The following is a 21,539-nucleotide window of genomic DNA, read 5'->3' as shown; positions in this document are numbered from 1 at the left end:
CTCCCCAGGCCCAGCTGCCAATGTGATGCAATAGCTATTAATATCCAGGATAATGATGTACACTTTTTCAAAAATTCTGTTAAAAAAACGGCAAAACATTTCCAGGACTCTGGACCCAAGGATAGCAAGAAACGTTGAGGCAAGAGACTTCTGCATGTGTTTTGCAAGGTGCAGAATATAAACAGTCCCATCCTGAGGACTTAATCCCCAATGTCACAATCATGGAAACATGATTGGGAAAGAACTTGGGAAATTACCTCGCAAGAGAGTATTGGCAGCTTACGTGCCTCAAGAACTGTGATAGACGAACTTTTATGATCCACAGCAGTTAATGATGAGCACAAAAGTGGAATTTCCTCTGGGTGACGTAGCTTAGATTGAAATGGGTCCAAGGGCTCTGACAAGCCCTGTTAGTGAGATAAGCCAGACAATTTTCAGGATGTAAAGAGTGTATCTTTTCCCATCCTACTACACCTTAGTAAAAAAGAATTAGAAATGTTAGTAGCTTGAACAATTCTGTTCTGTTAAATAGATCTAAACCATGCTAGGACAAAAATGCTAGTGACCCTATGCACTTTGGTCATGATTCCTGTATTTGCTGAGGAAGGCAGCTTTTCCAAATATCTTTATGGAATCTCTTGGTCAGCCATAAAGTACTAATACTTTCAAGGGTGTTGAAGACCAAAATGGGGTTCAGCAAGTAATAACCTCTCTCCACATGTGACTTAAATAAATAATGGATTCTACCTTAGAAAATGGTATCTTTATTTTTTTCCCCTTTTATTTGTGAAAAATTGTCCTTGAGTAGCTATTAAAAAAACCACTTATGGTAACCACAAATCATTTTGTTAGTGATCACCCTTCATCAAATGGCACCCATTTTCCTAATGAGAAAACATCCATGTGCCCAAAGTTAGCTAGTTAATTGGCTAATACAACTAAAATAAATAAAAAAATCTGCGGACCATGGAGGTGCTGAGCAGTCAGAATGAGACGTCTAAGACTAAAATTATTTCTGTATCCCCAGGGCGAGTAGGTACTTAGTAGCTGCTTCTCAGCCTTTTGAGACACATTTAACCGGTATTTCCCCCTAAATTAACTGTTTTCTAAAGTATACTCCTCCTTCCACCTCCCCTAAACTCTTAAATGCATACTGTTAATCCCTTTTAGTGGACATGTTCTTAAAAAGCATTCTCCCACCTTAGTTTTAAAAATAGTGCACTAATTTTTATCATGGAGATAATGCCTTGGAAACAGAAGTTCTGACTTGAGTCTTATTAGAAATGTCTGGCTGTGCCTTTCTGAGCATTGTAGAGAATTTTAAAAAATTAGCAGTGAAAACTTGAGCTAAAACACATTCTTAAATAAACTATGACAACAGCAAAATAAATATGTAGCAGGGAGCTTCTCAAAGCCTCAAGACTCTTAGAATGTTAAGAAATTCCTATTACTTGGATAAACTTCGAAATCCACCAGATTCCCCATGGAACAAGAGCAAGTCTGAAGGCCCCTGGCACAAGGGTTCCTTTTAGTGGAGGAGAAGATAGCAGCCCAGTTCAGCCTCTTAGTGTGCAAATCCTTTCCTGCACCCAGGGTCATGTCTACATAGGCCATGCCCAGCGTACCCAAGTGCAGAGAGAGCCTTTCATTTTCTTAAATGAGGTTTTAGTTGTGATCATGGAGCCAAACTACAATTATTGGTAAAACATTCCTGGTTTCCTGGTAAATATTATTCTAGGAGTTGGTTGACCAAATGCTCTGTTATCCAGCTAGTTTTCTAGTTACTGAGAAAATTTTCTGCTTTAAGAAAAGGGTAATTCCTCTGTCTGAGATAACCTTTCCTGGTGACCATCTGGTGTTTGCCCACCTCTTTCAGGACTCACTCAAGCTTCACTTCCTCTATGAAGACTCTTCCGAACCCCAGGTGGAGGTGACCCCCCCTCTTCTCTGTGTCCCAACTGTGCCCTGGACTGACTGTTTAAAGGAGCTGAAGTGAGAAAGAGGCCTGGTTTAAGTTAGCCTCGAGAGCTTAGGAATACCCTTAGAGCCTTAACCTCTGGAAGAAGCTGGAAATTAATTTTATTTAATTATAACTCAAAAAATATTGATTGAGTCCTGCTACGCCAGTCACTGCACTCAGGAGCCATATCACGCACCTCTCTGCCTCTATAGTCTCTTGGCAACAAGGTTAGGAGTGACTTCTGGGCCAAGGTCGCTTCCAGACCCATCTATGAGGTCTCCTATGATAATGAATATTTATAATAGAGGCCAAAGTTCTGGGGTTCACTCCCTACATCACGATGAAATGCTTGCAGATTCCACGGAATGCTTGAAGCTAACACATTTCATTTCCATGATTCTTGCTGCAACCTTGGGAAGCAAACTGCTGGAGGCCACGATTCCTGCTTTATAAGCAAGTCAGCAGAGGCTAAGAGAGCGGAAATGCCTCCCCCACCCTCAGGGCTGGAAAATCATACTAACTAGAGAATATAAACCCATTGAAGCATATGAAGGACCTTCTCAACGTCCAGACTTTCCAGGGAAGAGCCTTTGTCTGGGTTGATTAGCTAACCCCACACTTCAATTGCTTTGAATATTTTAAGGGAAAAATACCCACATGACACTCTGCGTATAAAGTTGGAAATCAAATCTGAAAGCAGATCTAAGTTAACTTTTTCAGATTGGGTGATTGACTTTTTTTTTTTTTCTCCCAGAGAATAAGTTCATGGTCGCCTAGAATCAATCAAATTTGTTTTATAGCTGTGTCATTAGCTCAAAATCTGTCTTCAAGTTTTCTGTGTGACCTAATCAGCTAGACATCTTACATAATCAAGAGAACTCCAGAAAGCTTATATAACAGTGTCAGATGATATTTTCTTAGGTTTTGGAGTTAATCCTTTGAATATGTTGAGTGATATTTGACCAGGAAGCATCTAGAGGTATTCATAAGGGTTTGGAGTAGAGTCTGTCTTGTTCTTCATAATATCCACAGCAGTTCCCAGCATATAACAGATGCTCAAGAAAACTGTGCTGAATAAATGCTATTGTTGTATTTTCAATATGCCTGTGGAACTCATACTTGCTTATTTTGATACCTGTGTCCATAAGAAAAGGAAAGGTAGCTTTTCTCACACGCCATATGTGGCATGAAAACCAATTTCTTTTTTTTGAGAAGGTTCCTGAGAAATACCAGCTCTCTTTTCACTTTTTAAGCAAGGCATGAAGGTATGTGCTTGGGGAAACCAATTAAGGATTTCACCTCTGAAGGTTTACACTGTTCTCTAGGGCTTTGAACTTTAAGATTCTTCAACTAAAGCAAATGCTTCAGGATCCAATCGGACAAATGGTCCAATGGTGACAAATGTGTAGTAGGAAGCCATGGAAATGTTCCTCTTCAGATCTTGACCCGAGTAAATCATACATCCATTCACGATCAGTGTTTTAATGTTTAGAAACTCGCCACTCCTCCAAGCCACCATGACAACGTGTCTGCTCTCTTCTGCCCTTTTCCAACTAGTATTCTCATTAATAAGGCATGTAAAGTGTGAATTTTTGGATCTTAAATTTCAAAGCTAAACGACTGCCTCTGTGGAATACCCCCGTGGCCTCAAGAAAACGCCTACATATGAATGAAGAAAAGGAACTAGGAGGCAGGGAACCTTCACACAATGACATCTGTCCTGCCCCTATAGCAAGAAGGCTCCGAAGAAGGTTTTATCTTCTTTCGTATAATCCACCAAGGAGATATCACTGACGTTCACCATCAGTTTATCTCCTTCTTGCAAGGAGAACACAGCCCCCAGGTAGATGGGTTGGAACCAGTTGCTGCCTAATTCACACACTGATTTGGTTCCTGTTAAGAGCTGGGTTGGCTCAGGGTAGCTGTCTGTTACCTTGGTGACGATCACGATGATGGAGTCTGGCTTGCTCGATTGTCTTCCTAGGCCGATTTCACCACACTCAGACATAGTCCCTCGGAATGTGACTTGTGAGTAAACAAAGTAGTCTCCTGACTCTGGGATAACCAGGAATTTATTGGTGTAGTTCATCCGGTTCTTGGTGAAGGCTAAGCCAAGTTCGTGCTCCCAATGCAGAGCTGGGAAATGATTTTTCAAGTTCTGTGTGGGAGTTTGTCTCACAACTGCAAAGACAAGAGAGAGGCTTAATTTGCTCATGTCAGAACCTGTGGACATTGCTAAAAAGAGACCCCTATCATTTTCAGGCAAGAGTAAAATGGCCAAATAAAACCAATAGCTAGGTGTCTTGGGGAAGAATGAGTGGAGGATATATGAGTGGACATACACTTCTGTTCAAAGAGAGCAGCATCTTGAGCTGGGTGACCTTGGGCAAATTACTTTGCCTCTCTGAACCTGAGTTTTCTTATTTTTTCATTAAAAAAAAATACCTGTGGAAAGGATTAAAAGAGATGATGTATGTAAAACATCTAGCTATTAGGAATAGCCTCTAAACTACATTCACTTTTATAACCTTTTCATTTTTAACGTGCTATGCTACAAAGAGAGGGTATTTCGGAGAGAGAGAGTCAAGTGTCCCCTATTATTCTATTCCAGTGCTATAGTCCAAAGCCTATGAAATGCAAGAGGTGATTAATAAAGAACCAGCATGCAGAACCAGAGATCTAGAATATTTTGGAAATGCTTCTCATACAGAGAAAAGGCCAAAATATAAGCCAATAGTTGCCTGTGGCGTGGAAGTGACTTGGGCTTGGGGTCACTTATGCCCAGTTCCAATCCTGGCTCTGCTACGCTAGCTCGTTGGTCAACTGTGTAGGTTCCTTCTCTTCTCGGAGCCTCAGTTTTCTCTGTCTGAACTGGGGATAAAGCTCCAACACAACATTTTTGTCACAATGGCTGGATACAGTTGCACTCAATAAATAATTATTTTTCCCCAAAGTAAACCATCAGCTTTCATTCTAAAGTATTAAAAAACAAGCCTATTTCAATTTATATGTTTAATATGTTCTTATGTTTGCATTATTCACAAGTACACATGATATAGAACCTATAAATGAATGCTTTTATGAAATATGTCTATAGCAGTGCAGGAAAAATGAATAGAATCAAATCATTGATTCACATCATAGATTTCAAATAACATATTCTGCAATAAAACTAATACTTCTCAGAAATCAAAAACATTTTAATTTCCTGCAACTACTTTTGAAATCCATACCAATTACCGTTATATACTGACAGTCACAGTTTTGGAGGTTGCGTTTAAAGAGACCAGGTAGGTGACCAGAAACGTGGTTCTTAGATTTTTTTTTTTTTTCTAAAGCTTAGTTCCCATTGCTGGTTGAACCTATGGTTTCGTTTGCAGCTGACACATATCCAGAATGTGTGTGGTCTCCTCTGGCCCCAGGAATAAATGACTTCTGGAGAGCTCTGGGGCTTTTTTGCAATATCTGTCAAAGGCACTTTTATTACTCACCCCTGAAAGTCTCTACTCCTTCTTTGTGGATGATACAGTGGATTAAAAAAAAATTCCTCCCAGGTGATGCAAAAGCTAAAGTCAATCTCTAGACCAGGAGTAGTTCTGTGAAGTTGTTATGCAATTAGCTAACTGCATAACAACTTACAGGTTTGGGTAGGAATTACGTTCTAATGGAAACCGTACAGTTGTGATAGTCAAGCTTGAATCTAAACTCTTATACTTCCTAGTCATGCGACTTGGGACAAGTGAATTTGGTTGCCTGAACCTCAGTTTTCCCATCCCTGGATGCAAATGACTAACCTCTGTTTCATTGGGCTGTTATGTGATTAAATGAGATCACTGATATAGAATGTTTACTACAATACCTGGCACATATTGGAAGCTCAGGAACAACTGGATCCCCTCCATTTCAACACCCACCACTTAACAGAAGAGGGATGGCATCTCCATACTCAGAATTAGTTATTTAGTGAAAATAAATCCTCAGAATTATTTTAGGATTTGCTTTTTCACCCTGTTTCAATCCCTCCCATTCTTATAGGTAAGTGGTGACTGATGGAGACTCTCAGCATATCCCTGATTTTCACTCAAGACACACCCCAAACAGTTCCCTTTGTGTCAAACATTAGGGCATATATCTTGGGCCAAAAGGCTGTTCCCCTTTGAGTTGCAAGTGTTCTTATAGGTCAGGAGAATATGTTTGTTTTTAACACTCTGGTTTTTCAAAAATTTTTTTTTCTTTAATGCATCTTTCTGCACTGTGGTGCTTTTTCCACCGGAGGCTCAAGGCCTGTGAAACTCCAGGAATTTCTACACTAGACTTGGGAAGCTGGACAACTAATGATATTGTGAGATTCCTCTTAATTTCTTCATATAAGTGAAAACTCTGTGGAAATACCTTCTTGAACGTAAATGTCCAATAACTTCTTCTTGAATAGGGCATAGATAGAGCTCATACATTGGCAACTCATGGCATCTTTCACCTGTGACTATATTCAGAATTATTTGAAGCTCTGAGTCTGAGGAAAGCCATTTCTGAATGATTGAGTATGTGAGTGAAAGAGAGAGAGAGAGAAAGAAAGAGGACTCATAGAATCTGAAAGAAAACACCCAAGAGACATGAGACTTTGGGCCCTTTACAGGGAGGAAAACATCTGAAAGCCCTTGACTGAGAGGAGGAGTCTGTTACCAAATGGTGTTGTTTCCAGTGTGAAGCCACTAGAATGAGTTTTGGTAAATTGTCTGAATGAAATCTTGGGACTGCGGCCCATGGTCTTCTGGAAAACACATCAAGGATAGTTACCTGTCAGGTGTGCCCTCGGCTTAGCTCCATCAGTTCTGGGAGGTGTGTCTGTAATGAAAGGAGAAACATGCTTTGTATTGGTCAAAAGGTGACTTGCATGAAGACAGCCCTTTGGGAGCTGCATGGAACCGGTGATGGGAGAGAAATATTCCCCTCCTTCAGCTTGTGCAGTTCCATTCCTTGGGGGTTTTTGGATTGGAATGTGGTGTTTGCAAGCACCCCTGGGAACAAGGGGAGGCTCAGGGGCCAGAGTCTTGAATGAAAATGAGTCTTGGCCACATGACTTTGGGCAAGTTAACTACCCGTCTGAGACTCTGTTTTCTCATCTCTGAGATGGGCACAGCAATCCCTACCATGGATGGAGAGTGCTCAGCATGATTCCTGGCACGTGGTCAGTACTGAGTAAATAATGGCTTGCCTCTCCTTTTCTTTTTTAGCCATCTGCTTCTGCTGGTCCTGTGGGGACTAATTAGCCTTGTGTCTTCTTCATGGTTCCTTTAACTATATCCACTGATGCATATGGATGGCTTAAGAGAACTGGGATGGGAAATGAGTGGGAACTAATCTGTAGCTATATGATGTTGGCAGGTCCCTTTCTGTCTCTGAGCCTCTGTTTCCCCATAATTACTCTAGAAGACCTTAGAATTTCCTTTTTGTTCTCAAAGATGATTCTATTAGATAAGCGCATTCTAAAGATGTTGATGATGATTATTCCGGTAAAAAGCAAAAAGTCATTGAGTACTTTTGACCTGCTAGACACTGTTCTAAACCCTTTATAGGAATTAACTCATTTAATTGACACCTGGTGGCACAGTGGTTAAGAGCTCGGCTGCTAACCAAAAGGTCAGCAGTTTGAACTCACCAGCTGCTCCTTGGAAACCGTATGAGGCAGTTCTACTATATCCTGTAGGGTAGTTATGAGTCAGAATGGAGTTGATGGCAATGGGTTTGGTTTCTTTTTTTTTTTTTTTTAAACCCTATTGGTTAGGTACTATTAAATCCATTTTTATAGGTAAGGAAACTGAGACACAGATAGGTGAATTTATTTGCCCAAGGTAGCATTGTAAGTAAATTCTAGAGCTGGGGTTTGAGCTCAGGCCGTCAGTCCCACACACCATGTACTTGACCATGGAGTCTTTTGCCTTCTCGGTGCCTGGGGAGGAGCTTTGCTTCTCCTCTGGGTTGGCATCCCTCAGCTTAGCAACTTGGTAATTTAAGACCCACCTTTGAACTTCCTGCATATCAGAACTCCTAGAAATGTTCTCGTTCCCCATAAGAAAAGGCATTAAAGATCAATACACTTACAAGCTTGCTGATGTGATGGTCCAAACTCTTGTCCCTCTGGAGTCTGTTGGGAAAGACAGATATGTGTCATCTCAACCCCAACACCCACACAGCTACCCATAGCACAGGCATAATTAAGATGCTGCTGCTACCCAGCCTGGGTGCCCTGAGATGAGAGAAATGGCAATGCAAATATTTTGATTGATGGGAATCTTGCACCCACACTTTTCTTCCTTCCTCTTCCAGTAACTTCAATGACCTTTCTCTCTCTTATGCTTGTCTCTGAAGCGTAACTTTAAAACTCTGTCCAGTGAACTTCTCTTGTTCTATTCTGGGGAACTCTGGCATCTTGTCATTGCTTCTATTATTTGAACAAGTAATGACACTTGCTTTATTTTCTTTTCTACTCTCACAATTTAAAAATTGGAATTATTTTTAAAAAATGATACTAAAAAAAGAGATGATGGTCATGTTCTCCTGATCAACCTTAACAATTCTTCCTTATTTCCACGTGATACATGAAGACTTTATTATTGCAATCCTAGTTTGTGAACCACTTCAAATACCACATGTGGAAAAATACCTGCTTTGGAGGCCGACAGACCTGAACTTGAATCCTGGTTCCACCATTTATTAACTGTATGGTCTTGAGCCAGATACTTTTCCTCTCTGAGCTTTAGTTTTCTCATTTCTAAAGTGGAAATAATAACATCCCTTGCCCTAAATCACTCCCAGTATTAAGTTGAAGATCAAATCATAAAATGTATGAATCAGTGCAAAGAATGCAGGAAAAATGAAGAAACTTACCGCTCGCATGCCTAAATATAAAGCTCAAGAGTAAAACTAAGTTCTTACTTTAGGAATAAAGTTACCATTTTAGATTTTACAATGTTTCCAAAAAACCTTCTCTGGTGTAATTTTGAATCAACTCATTTGGTCCTGGTAACTAAACAATTGCCACTAACAAAGCCACTCTTATGTCACCATGATCACTTGATCAGTTCCATACCTTAAAACGCGCGTGCGCGCGTGTGTGTGTGAGAGACAGAGAGAGAGAGAGAGAGAGAGAAAGAGAGACTACTTGTGAATGAGGAACAGTGTGTCTGTGTGAATATAAGAGAAGACAACTCTGTCAGTGGGAGAGAGTGTGAACTGATATGCTTTTGCATGTGTGTATCTACATGTGTGTGTGGTATGGTGTGGTTTGCAGGGATGTCTCCCCATATGTATGTGTGGTCCTGTGGGTGTGACTGTGTCATTGTTGATAGTGAGTAGGAGAGAGCAGGTCCGTGAGTAATAGTGATCTTGTGAGAGCCCAAACCTCCAGGCTCTTTGTACTCTCAAACCACACTACCTAACCTCTACTGGAAACTCACTTGAGGGCAGACATTTTGGCTTTAAACAATCAATTGACTTCAGTGTCTCTCCAGCTCATTTCCCTGTTTCTTAACTCTCTTAACTGCACCACTACAACTTCTGCTTAGTTTCCAGACATTAAATCTGTGTCATTTTCTTCCACACACCTAAGGATTGTCATTGCTATTTCTACAATTTTTTTTCTCATCTGTGCTTCTATTCCAGGCCCCAGCATTTGCTTGGATTCTTCCAACAGCCTCCTAACAGGTCTTTCTGCCTCTGGTTTCTCCCGTTCTTGGATCCATTTCCTAGCCTGCCTCCAGAGGATTTTGTTTAAAGCATCACCGTATCGAGACAGCTCTGCCTCAAAACCTTCAGTGGCTCCCCATGGCCTTCTAGACACAGTCTCAAATACTTATTTTGGCATTTAGGTTCCAGTTTGCCATTCCAGTCTTGTTACCCATTATGTACTCTTCTCCAGGCTCCCTGTGCTCCAGCCATAAGAGACAACCACAGTGACTGATTCAAGGGACCTGAAAAATGCAGTCAGTGTAGCCACTGTTTACTGAATAGGCAGCAACACCCTGCTAAGCTCTTCACATGCATTACCTCCTTCTGCTTTGCAACAACTCTTTAAGGTGGATGCTGTTCATAACCTCATATTGAAAATCAGCCTAAGGCAGGTTAAATAACTTGCCCAGTGTCTCACACATAGAAGGTGGAGGAGCAGGATTTTAACCCAGGCCAGTTGATTCCAGAATCCCAAGCTCTAAACCAGTACAGCCTACAGCTTCTGGATGAGTTTCTCATCTGGATAAGTTCCATGTACTGTGACAGAGAGGCAAGTACAGAAAGCAGAGGACGTGGACCTAGCCCAGAAGTGGGGCAATCAGGGGAATTTACCCCTAACTGGTCTTACAGGTATTAGTCAGGTGATAAAAGGGGTAATGACCATTCCAGACAAGGTCAACAATTTATGCAAGCGAAAGGAGGCTCAACAGAGCGTGGGGGCAGTTGGGAAACTGTAAGGATTTCTGCTGGCCAAATGAATACATTACGTACATGTAGCATAGTACAATGGTCTTTGGAAACCTAAACCCAGTTGATGTGACTTTGATGGGTCTCTGGGGTGAAGAAGCAGCCCAGAAATGAGCTTACTCTGTATCTTGTTTCCTTACTTGCTATTGACAGAGACAATAAAGGAACTGATCCTTTGGCAAGGTGGGAAACTGCAGGTAGGATTCTCAAAGAGCTTTAGGAAGAGCTTAACTGCATTCCCTTGTGTAAGAAAGGGTACCTACCCTGCTCAGAGGCCTCTTGAACATTCTGTTTATCTTTGGCTAAGCAGAAACTCAACTAAGAGTTTGGGGTATTCCTTCTTGACTCACAGACCCCTTTGTAATTAGCATGTATCCGGGATGTGAAAACATTTTCCTTATTTGTTCTGCTGGATTTCTGTAAGTCGAGTACATATTTTATTTCATATATGGATGGATATGTATAGATCTGAGTGGCCCAGAATGCCATAAACACTTGGAGACTATGACAGCACTAGCTGGCAAGTGTGGAAGACCTCAACATTCCAAGAATTCACAAGAAGAACGTTAGTTGGGGCTCCCACTTCAAGAACAACATGTACAGCTCTACACTGCTGCTTCTGTTAGTAATGACTTTGTCCATTATGGAAGGAGACTGTTGTGGTGACCGGAAGAGGGGATGAGTGAGGATATTTGAGATGATGAAATAGTAGCTTATTTGGGAAAGGTTTGCGTATTTGAGCTGGCTCAATGCCTGCCCTCAAGATGGTTGGTGACAACACCAGTCCATCCAGTAAAACACCCTCCTGTTCTTTAACACCAACTCATCTTCATCGCTTCTGGGTTACTCTGAGGCATCAAGAAGACTATGGCTCCCTGAAGGGTGCTAGACACTGCAACATCAGCACCCAAATTGAATAGACGTGGGGCCCAAAAGCACCCCAGAAAAATGAGATTTATTTCTCCTTAAATGTCTTCTTAAACCACTGGCTGAGAACCAGGATCCTTTTTATTCCCCTGAGCATTATTACTCCCTGAAGCGATATTACTTACTTGTGTGTCTATTGCTTTTCTCTCCCTAGTAGAATTCAAGCTTCATGCAGGCAGAAAACTGGGCTGTCTGTCTAGCTTACCACTGTATTCCTGGCGCCTTGGACTGTGCCTGGTACTTCTGCTGGATTTCCCAACTGGCAAACTATGCAGATGCTCAGGCACCAGAAAGACAGAGTTAGAAAAGACAGCATGATGAAATGAAGGTCAGCGTCGGTGACTTTAGCCAGAGTTTTGCAATTCGAAAATTTAGGAAAGATATCTTTTTATTTTATTTAGAATACATGCAAAGTTTTGAGTGTTTGTTTAAACAGAAAAAAATTTAACTACACAGAGTTGGTTAGTCATAATCTTTCAGTACTGGAAACTCTGAAGTTCTTCATTAGGCTCTGCTTAGAGCATACTCACAGACCTAGAAATATTTGTTGAAAGGTACAAGGCTCGGCCAGGAGCCAGAGCGAAAAACGGCAAATGAGTATGACCATCAGCATACATCTGGGTGGTATACTTGGTACTATCAGGATTTATGAGCCCAAGCACAGCAAGTGGGTGATTTTTGACTCTTAGTTCCTGAAAGGCAGGGGATTTACACTTACACTTTCATTTAATTCTCTTTCTTTTCTCACTTTTTTTTTAATATGTTGGCTGGTAATCCTTGACTCAAAATACCCATGACCTAATCCTTGCAGGCATTTTTGGAAATACTCCAATTCTTCAAACTGGGAAGGATGAAGGATGGAGGGAAGGAGGAGACTAATATTTAACTGAATGTTCACCAGGGGCCAGATACTGTATTGGACATTTATGTGTGTTTCTCGTACAGTCCTTCAAGGAGGGGTCAGCCTCACCTTTTTTGCAGCTCTTTTAAGCCTATAACTGGGGTTTAAAGAGGTCAAGCTACTGTTCAAGGTCAAAGAGTAAATGGAGAGTCTGGGGTCTGAAACTTTAGGCCAAGTACAGACCCTGAGGCATATCAGGAACTCCATAAACATTGGCTGAATGCTCAATGAATGAAGGAGCTGAAGTGAGGCAGTCTTTGAGATTCTCTTATTGGCATTTCACCAGAAAAATCTCCTGAGTTTATTTTAACTAATGACCCACTTAGCCTTTCCTCCCATGTTTTGTAGTCGCTCTCTAGTACATTCATAAACAGGAAGAGACATTCATTACTTTCAGTCATAAATGTTGCAGTTGCAAAGGCATAAACGTTTTATGACCCATAACATTGTCCCAGCACTTCTAGAAGAAATACACAGATTTTGACCTCATCTCTCTTGTGCCTACATGTTTGTACTTGCGTAAGGATAAACTCAAGTTAGAAATGCTTTATTCTGAGGCCACTTCATTTCATCCTCCTCCAAGGTGCCCTGGACAGGGCTTTATTGTGCAACGTTCAGCATGTCACTGAGCAAAGAATGCAGTCTTGTCAATCTAGCAAATTTGGAAGTCGCAGCTCTGTGATTTCCTTGCTTTCTGACTTTTGCACATCACCTGACCTCAGTGAGACTAGTTTCCTTATCAATAAAAGCAGACAAGAATTCTTCCCTCCCAGGACTATTGTGATGCCTGAGAAAGACCATGTACGTAATGTGGGTATCCCATTTATTTCCCTTCTTTCTTTGGGCTCAGTAAATGCTTGTGGTACGTTTCCTGGTTGAGCACATCTTCCCTTTGGTCTTACCACTGTAGTTGTTGATTGCAGCCACCTTTGTGCTTCTTTATGCCAAGTGGTGAAATTGGATCCTTTGGGAGCTTTGGGGGGCTTCTTCCATTTCCCAACAGACAGACATTCAATAACCTTCTTTAGTCCATAATTTAGGAGTCCCCAGGTGGCGCAAACAGTTAAGCGTTCCCTACTAGCTGAAGGTTAGTGGTTCAAACCCACCCAAAGGTGCTTCGGAGGAAAGGCCTTGTGATCTGCTCCCAAATGTCACAGCCTTGAAAACTCTGTGGAGCTGTTCTACTCTGCATGCATGGGGTCGCCATGAGTTGGAATTGACAAGATGGCAGCTAACAATAACAACAGTCTACAGTTTGCTTCTGGACTCATGCCCTTGCGGACGCAAACTGGTTGACAGAGTGGAATTCCTCCCCCTCTCCTTGCCCATTTCAAAACTCAAGCTTGTTGCTGCTGCCAGCTGCTCAACCGTAATAAGAAGATCAGCCTGGAAGGTGAACTCTCGCTGCCACTGTGCTTCGGTGGCACTGCGGTGTATGCTCTGTCTGAGGACTTGGAGCCTGAGGTGCTGTTCAGTGAATGATGTGTGTATTCACCTTAACAAGTGAATGAATGGATTCTGAAATCCCCAGCTACAAGCTGTCCAGATGTTTGGGATTCGAACTCACAGCTCTACCTTCTTGCAGCACACCTTCTCTACCTCTGGTTCCTCTGCCCTTTGCTTACAGCCTGACCTTTGTGATGTATGGGGCTTGTCTTGGGCACTTGCCCGGCAGGAGCTCACTGAGGCTACAGCAGGGGCAGCGCCAATGTGGGATCATCAGCATTTTGCAGTTCACAAAACACTTTTATCTCAACTATCTGTTTTCTCCAGACATCTGTGAGACATGATTGTCATTATTGTCCTCATTTGAAAGAAGAGGAAATACTTGAGTAAGATAAAAGGGTTCACCCAAGGTAGGGTGGGCTGGGAAATAATGTCTGGTGTGTATCTACCTTATGACAACAGCTTTCTGAATATCTTTTTTTTTCTTGTATGTTGCCCTATGACAATGGTTAACAACCCCACTACATGTCAACACTGCCCTTACTCAACCTTGGGTTCCCTATCACCATTCCCTTCTGTCTTCTAGTCCTGTCCCTGGACTGCTGTGCCTCATTAGTCCCGGTTTGTTTTATGGGGCTGCCCAATCCCCGGCTGAACCGTGAACCTCGGAAGTGATGTCACCACTGAGCTAAAAGGTGACTATCTTGCAGAATTTTCTGCACAGAGCTATAAAGAAAGTGCATTAGCCTCCTTATTTTATAGACAGGGAAATCCAAGGGTCGGGGAGGTCTGATACCTTGCCCATTCCTTCACACCGCACTCCTTCCAGCAAACACTTAATGAATGTCTTCTGTGTGCCAGGTATAACTAAGTGCTCTCAGGGAATGAAGGGAACGGGCATTTATTGAGCACTTACTATGTGCTCAGCAGTTTTCAGGGTGTTATGGTGAAATCGGCAGTTCGAATCCACTCCTTGGAAACCCTATGGGGCAGTTCTACTCTGTCCTATAGGGTTGCTATGAGTTGGAACGGACTATGGCAACAGGGTATTGCACATGTATTATCTGCCAGGCACTGTGCTAAGCACTTTATATGCATGATCTCACTTACTCTTCTTGAAACTTTAAATATGAAAAAGCTTAGCACATTGCCTGGCATACCAAAAGTTATTATAAGTTCACAGCCGTGAAGTGGTGACGCCATGGCTTTCCCTCAGATCTGTGTAATTCGGCAGTCTGAGCTCACACCACCATGGAATCCTGTTGTTCTGGGTGGAAACCATCTGGTCAGAGGCAGGTGTAGAGGGAAGAGGGCTGCAGGGGACAAGGAACAGGAGCCTTGTGTGGATTTTCAGGAACGGGGTGGAAGCGGCGTGAGGCAGGAGTGAAAGGGGGATGAGAACGTGGATAGAGTGTGTGCAGATGACTCTAGAAACTGGGGCTGTAAGGGAAGGACAGAGACAAGGTGGTGATGCAGCCCTGGGCAGGAACCCCTTCTATGGCATTCCTGACAATTCATTCCATGGTACTGAATGCCCAGTCTGTGCCAGGCTTGGGGCAGAGAGTGAGCCTGGTGACTTCTGTTATGCTTGGAGCACAGGCTGTGTGCTGGAGCTGTGCTGGGGGGAAGACAGGCTTGGCCTCAAACACTGTGGTTCACAGTGGGGACTGGGAATTCCTCCTGAGGGCAGTGGAGAGCCACTGAAGGGCCCAAAGAAGGCCGAGGCCAAGGTGGAGGTGGACAGCGAATGGACTGGGGGCTGGGTTGGGGTGGGGGGCAAGACTGTGGTGGGGAAGGAGGCACTGAGACAACTCATAAATATCAGAGACCAGTAAAGCTCTCTAGCATCAAAGCATGTTCTCTCTGGCCTAGCACTGGTAGATTCCAGAGCAGGTAGAGACGTTGTCCTCTGTGACGTAATTTCCCCAGGCAAGGAAATGCCCTGGCCGTAATAGTAGCAGTAGTAATAATAATAAGAACAACTGCCATTTGTTCACCCTCCACCCTCTGCCAGACACTTTAAACACCTTATTTCTAATTAGTGTCATTTCACACGTAAAGAAGCTGAGGCCTAGGAAGGTTAGGTAACATGACGAAGTTCACATGGTTAGGCCAGTGTTCAAACTGAGTTTGAGCTTTTTGCCTACGATTTTTCCAAGATACAATTCTGCATAACATCCTCCAGGAGTCTAACGATCCTGAAACATTTGACTATCTCTATATTTTTCTATAAGGAGCCCTGGGCGTGCAACGGTTAAGTGTTTGGCTGCTAACTAAAAGGTTGGCGGTTTGAACCCACCCAGCAGCTCCACGGGAGAAAGACCTGGTGATCTGCTTCTATAAAGAATACAGCTTAGAAAACCCTATAGAGCACTTCTACTCTGTCACATGGGATTGCCCGTGAGTTGAAAATCGACTCGATGGCACCTAATAACAACAACAGCAACAGCGTATTTTTCTGTAGGTAAATACATGCATTTTGTACAAAAGGGTGTAGGTTTTAAAATATCTCCCCCTCTTGTTGCCCAGCCACTGAGTTTCCCTACGTGGACGCTAACAGAGTTACCAGTTTCTTTTGTGCCTTTCCTGAGCTATTATGGAGCCCTGGTGGCACAGTGGTTAAAGCGATTGACTGCTAACTGAAAAGTTGGCAGTTGGAATCCACCAGCTGCTCCCTGGAAACCCTATGCGGCAGTTCTACCTGTCCTATAGGGTCGCTATGAGTCAGAATCGACTCGACAGCAACGGGTTTTGAGTTATTATATGCATTTATAAACATATTCACGTATGTGATTCTATATATTTTTTTAAGAAAGTAAGGTATATCATGTCATAGATGCTGTTCTGTACTTTGCTTTTTTCACTTAATGATACATCTCTGATCCTTACGCTGCCTCTTAGAAGAACATGGGCAGCCCCGACTCCCCCTGGCCCAGGTAGGTCATTCTGAGGATGGAATGGCTTTTGGTGTGTGAAGCTCCCCACTGGGGGGTTGGCACAAATGGAGGCTCAGTCACTGGTCCTAGTTGTGGCAGGTCTCCTCCATAATTATGAGGGATGGCATTCTTCATCTGGCCCTTGGAATGGCAGTCTGACACTGAGTAGGGGGTCAGGCAGCCTGGGTTTGAATCTTGGTTCTAAACACTGACTAGGGGTACAGGCAAGGGCAAACTTCTTCAGCCCTCTGAGCCTTACTTTCCCTATCTGTAAGGTAAATGGCTTTAGGCTGGATGACCTTAAAAGGCCCTGTTACCTCTAACAACCTGGGATTGTCTGACCAATTTCTATTGGTAATAGAATGGGGTCTGTGACTTAGACCTTAAACCCAGCTTTCTAGCCATGGGTGCCTTCCTTCCCTCTTCCAGGAAGTCTTTCCTGAACCACCTTTACCCCAAGGCTGGGCTAGGAGAACATCTGGAATCCCATAGCACCTCTAAGTTGAAATAGTACATTTTCTTCTCTGTCTTATGCATCAGACTTGGAGCTCCTGAAGGCCAAGATCAAGTCCACAGCTCCCAGCTGCAAGGCGCCTAAGATAGAGTGCTCATCACAATAGCCACATCCACATAGCTCTCCTCACATTCTCAACATGCAAAATAGTCCAGCACATGCCTTATTGATGTTGTTGGATCATTGATACTAGTACCTCCTTCTGCTAGAAAGAAATCTGAGGCTTCCAACAGTGAAGCCCTGTGCCCTAAACTGGGTTTCAAACCCAGCTGTTTTTCTGAGAGCCATAACATGGCTGTTATGTCCACCTACGCTTTCCTCAGGGACCTGAACCCCTCCTTGAATCCCGTCTTCCTTCTTGTCTGAGCTGCCTAGTCTCCTTTTGCACCTCCAGATCCAGTTTTTGCCCTGCTCTAAGTTCTGCGAGGCTGACTTCTGGCCACTGCTCCTCCCCAGCTCCTCTGAGCCCTGGCTTCCTGTTGTGTCTAGTCAATGGGATCAAAGGGTGGGAGGAGCCAGAGGGCCACGTTTTCCCTCCCATTCCCCTGCTCCCTCCCAGTGACTCCCTTTCTGTACTTAGCTCTCAGCTTCTCCAGGGCCAGGCCTTCTCCTTGGCTTCAGTTCTCACGGAGTTCTTCTAACATTCCTCCCTCCACTTGCCTCTTCAGGCCCTTTAAGGGTGGTAAGCAGCTTCCCACCATCACTAGCCAGGGAGTGGTTCACCAATGCTTGTGGTTCCTTTAACTCTGCCAACATCTCTGGTAAATAGGCCTTCCTTTAAATGCCTTTCAATCCCTCTTCTTTAAACTTTCCTCTTCTTGAAATGCACTTCTTTGCGTGCGTCAGCTGTTCCTTTTCAGGATTCTGATTGCTACATGTGCCCCCGTCGCATTTCCTTTTCCCTTTCTCTTTCTTCTGATGCACTGAGAAGTTGCAGAGACTGGCCAAACCACGGCTTTGAAACATCCCCACACGTCCGTTCTCCAGGGAGAGGGGTCTAACTACAACATAATGGACAGCATTATTCATTTCTTGAGCACCTACCATAGGCCAGGCGTTGAGACAGACGTAGCAGCAAGGATGCAGCAGCGAGTAAAGAGACTTGGGGCCACTCTTCACGGAGCTTAGTGTCCAGTGACAGCTCGTGTTACACACTTGCTCCACGACTGTGGGCAAGCCACTGGTCCTCCTGGATTGTGCCATTTCACTTGATGGTCTTCTAGACCTAAAGAGCATTCTCTGGCTTCTGCTGACATAGGGAATCTCACCCATGGTCTTGGGCAGAAGAAGAGTTGCCCTTCAGGACCTAGGAAAGCTCAGGTTCCTGGAGAGCAGCGGTGTATTAACAAGTAAGCACAGTACTAATAGGCTCACAGTAAGCAAAGTATGCACGGGCTTGACTGTGCTTACTTACTCATCTGTAGTGCACAGTTTCACAGGGTTTCATCACGTCTTTGATGTGAAAAACAGGTGAAATTGTGCACTACAGATGAGTGTAAGTAAGCACAATTAAGCATGTGCTTGCCTTGCTTATTGGGTAATCCATCCCTGCCTGGAGGCCACACTATGCCTTGTTCAAGAGCAAGTGTCTCTGGCTAAAGATAGAGGCACAGTGCTCCAGAGGGCCGAAGGGGCCTTGCTATTTGGCTGTGTAGGAGCCAGCCTCATGATGGTCAAGGAGTCGCAGCATGACCTCCCGTGCCTTGCAGTCCTCCTCTAGCACAAACAGCATTTCCGGTTGTCTACATATTTCTGCCTTTTGACAATGGTGTCATGTGGCCATGAGTGCTACTGCCTGAAACACAGCCTGTGTGTTGATACATTAGCCTTGGCTGGCTCATGGCTTCTTCGTTTTGAAGTTGGCCAGGGTTGTTTGAAAACCAGGTTTCCAATTAAACCAACTGAGAAACCTATTTTCTCTGCCGGAATTGGATTCTTTGGCTGAAATTAAATCAGTCATCATAGATTCTGCAGGAGTATTTTTTTAAAAGGAAATTACTTGAATAGCAGTCTTAAGATTGTGGGTACGTTTTTGCTGTTTCTGGTTCAGAATGACAAATTTTCTCTGGGCTACCTGTACCCCCCTCTCAGTATCATTCTTCCCAGACCCTTATATTCTTATTTGACTAAGCATTCTCTATCCCCCACAAAATCTTGAGATCAACAATCAGGCAGGAGGTTTTTTCTTGAGCATTAAAAAAGAATATTTCTATTGGTTATTGGTTAAGTAAATTACAGTGCAGACACATACAGGGATATAATATAGCCATCTACATCGTCACGGGGATGTGAATTCATAGATATAAAAAAATGATAGTGTAGTAAGAGAATCCACACCCTTCAGCCAAAGATCAGACAGGCCTATAAAACAAACAATAATCATGTAGTTCAACCATGTATACCAAACTAAATGGGCACACCAGCCCAGGGGCAAGCATGAGAAGGCAGGAGGGGACAGGAAAGCTGGATGAATGGAAATGGGGAACCCATGGTTGAGAAAGGGAGAGTGTTGACATGTCACAGGGTTGGCAACCAATATCACAAAACAATATGTGTATTAATTGTTTAATGAGAAACTAGTTTGCTCTGTAAACTTTCACCTAAAGCACAATTTAAAAAAAGGTAAAAAAAAAAAAAATAGTAAGAGAATCAAAATAATTCCATTTTATTAAAAAAAATGGTGTTGTTTACCCCAAAATGTTAACAGTGGTCATCTCTAAAGGGTTATGGGTAATGATAATTTTCTCCTCTTCTTTATCTGCATTTTCTAATTTTTTTCAGTAACTATGTGTTATATTAATTTAAAGAGCTTATTTTTTAGAGAAAATAAATGTTCTCAAATTATCAACATGTTATGATAATTTCTTAAAAATATGAATCTGGAGGTTATTCCCATATTAACATAAAAAAGGACAATTCGTTCCCTGAAAAAATTGAGAAAAAAACCAAACTGACCCTCTCCACTCTCGCATTTCCCTGTCCCTCACATTTTGCATTTCCTTGGCATGGAGACAGCAAGACATGTGATGGATCAAGAGCTCTGTTCAAAGCTGAAGGATCTGCTGGGCACCTGCAGAGGGTCTGCAGACCCGCCAGGTGGAGGGGAGTTTGGCTTACCTGGAGCACGCAGACCTCTCCCTGGGCCCGGAGCTGGCCCACAAGAAGGTAGGTGGTGAGCCCTGCGAGGATGGGGAGCAACACCAGGCAGAAGGTGAGAGCCCAGCGCATGCGGCCGCTCCTGGCCTGCAGCCCAGCTCTGGCCCTGGGCCTTTGGCTGCCGTCCTCTGGCAGCATTTCCACACTGGCTGTCTCTCCGAAACCCGGATCCTCCACCATGCTACTGCTGGCCCTGGAGGCGCCACTGACTCCTCCTCAGCCAAGAGACCCCCCATTAAATAGAAGACCAGCTTCACACTGTGGGTGAATTAATCACTCTGCCTACTCCTCCCCTTTTCTCTCCCCCTCCACAACGCGCTGTCGCCCTGCCTTGCTAGGGAATGCACCGCCTACAACAGAAACCAAGTTTGGTTTAAGGAAAAAAAACAAGAAAAGTTTTCCCAAGCGTATTTATATACAGCGTGCTCATGTGCTCCTTTCTCCGCTTACAGAAGGAAGTTAGGAAAGTCCCCAGAGGAGGAGATAAAGAATTCATCAAGTCAGTGGGCTGGGCCAATTAAAATATACCTGCTTCTGGTGCTGGAGTCCTGCCAGCTGGGCCCTTCTGGTAGCGTGCTTCTTCTGGAAGTGAAAGTGAGAGATGGGAAAATGTGTGGCTTGCGGCCTGGGAAATGGAAATCGTGTTTGCCTCAGCACTTTGCAAAGAGCTACCAAGCCCTAGGTCTTTTAGAATCTCAGAGAACACATTCCTATTTTACAGATGGGAATACTGAAGTTCTGAGTGGTGAAGGGACTGGCCCTAGATCATCCAGGAATTAAGACAGAAGAGCTGGGAATATGGCTTCTTTCTTCTCAATCCTGGTTTGGGGTTCTTGCCTGTACCCTACAACTGCTTGTGAAAAGAAAGTGTATTTCCAGCCTGTGTTGAGCAATTGTCTAAGCAGAGAGCATGAGGTCATAGAGGTGACTGTCCTTGATTGGAGGACATTGACTCCTACTCCCTTATTGTTTTGTTATGTGCTGTCGAGTTGGTTCTGACTCACAGTGACTCTATGTACAACAGAACGAAACGCTGCCCCGTCCTGTGCCATCCTCACAATCGTTGCTATGTTTGAGCCCATTGTTGCAGCCACTGTGTCAGTCCATCTAGTTGAGGATCTTCTTCTTGTTCACTGACCTTCTACTTTACCAAGCATGATGGCCTTCTGCAGGGACTGGTCCCTCCTGATAACATGTCCAAAGTATGTAAGACAAAGTCTTGCC

The 21,539-nt window shown here is 43.5% G+C and overlaps 1 protein-coding gene across 1 annotated transcript; it reads right to left on the bottom strand.

Annotated features, from left to right (window-relative positions):
• Window positions 1–2,633: 2,633 nt before the first annotated feature.
• On the bottom strand, window positions 2,634–20,495 carry TNFSF15 (TNF superfamily member 15). Its single transcript, XM_004372127.2, has 4 exons — window positions 20,277–20,495; window positions 8,063–8,105; window positions 6,758–6,805; window positions 2,634–4,141 (listed from the first exon to the last, which is right to left on the bottom strand). The coding sequence occupies exons 1-4, from the start codon at window positions 20,493–20,495 to the stop codon at window positions 3,687–3,689; spliced, it is 765 nt and encodes a 254-aa protein (XP_004372184.1). The 3' UTR covers window positions 2,634–3,686.
• Between the last annotated feature and the right edge of the window lie 1,044 nt (window positions 20,496–21,539).

Source organism: Trichechus manatus, unplaced genomic scaffold, assembly GCF_000243295.1.
Source record: "Trichechus manatus latirostris isolate Lorelei unplaced genomic scaffold, TriManLat1.0 scaffold00016, whole genome shotgun sequence".
In the NCBI taxonomy this organism is placed as follows: Eukaryota; Metazoa; Chordata; class Mammalia; order Sirenia; family Trichechidae; genus Trichechus; species Trichechus manatus.
The sequence above is the reverse complement of the archived record's forward strand: the minus strand, read 5'-3'. Positions and strand labels throughout refer to the sequence as shown.

Coding starts and splice junctions, on each gene's coding strand:
- TNFSF15 (XM_004372127.2), bottom strand. CDS start 20,495: ATGGTGGAGGATCCGGGTTTCGGAGAGACAGCCAGTGTGGAAATGCTG. Junction 8,106..20,276: donor GAGAGGTCTGCGTGCTCCAG/GTAAGCCAAACT, acceptor CTTTCCCAACAG/ACTCCAGAGGGACAAGAGTT. Junction 4,142..6,757: donor GCCGAGGGCACACCTGACAG/GTAACTATCCTT, acceptor TTGTCTTTGCAG/TTGTGAGACAAACTCCCACA.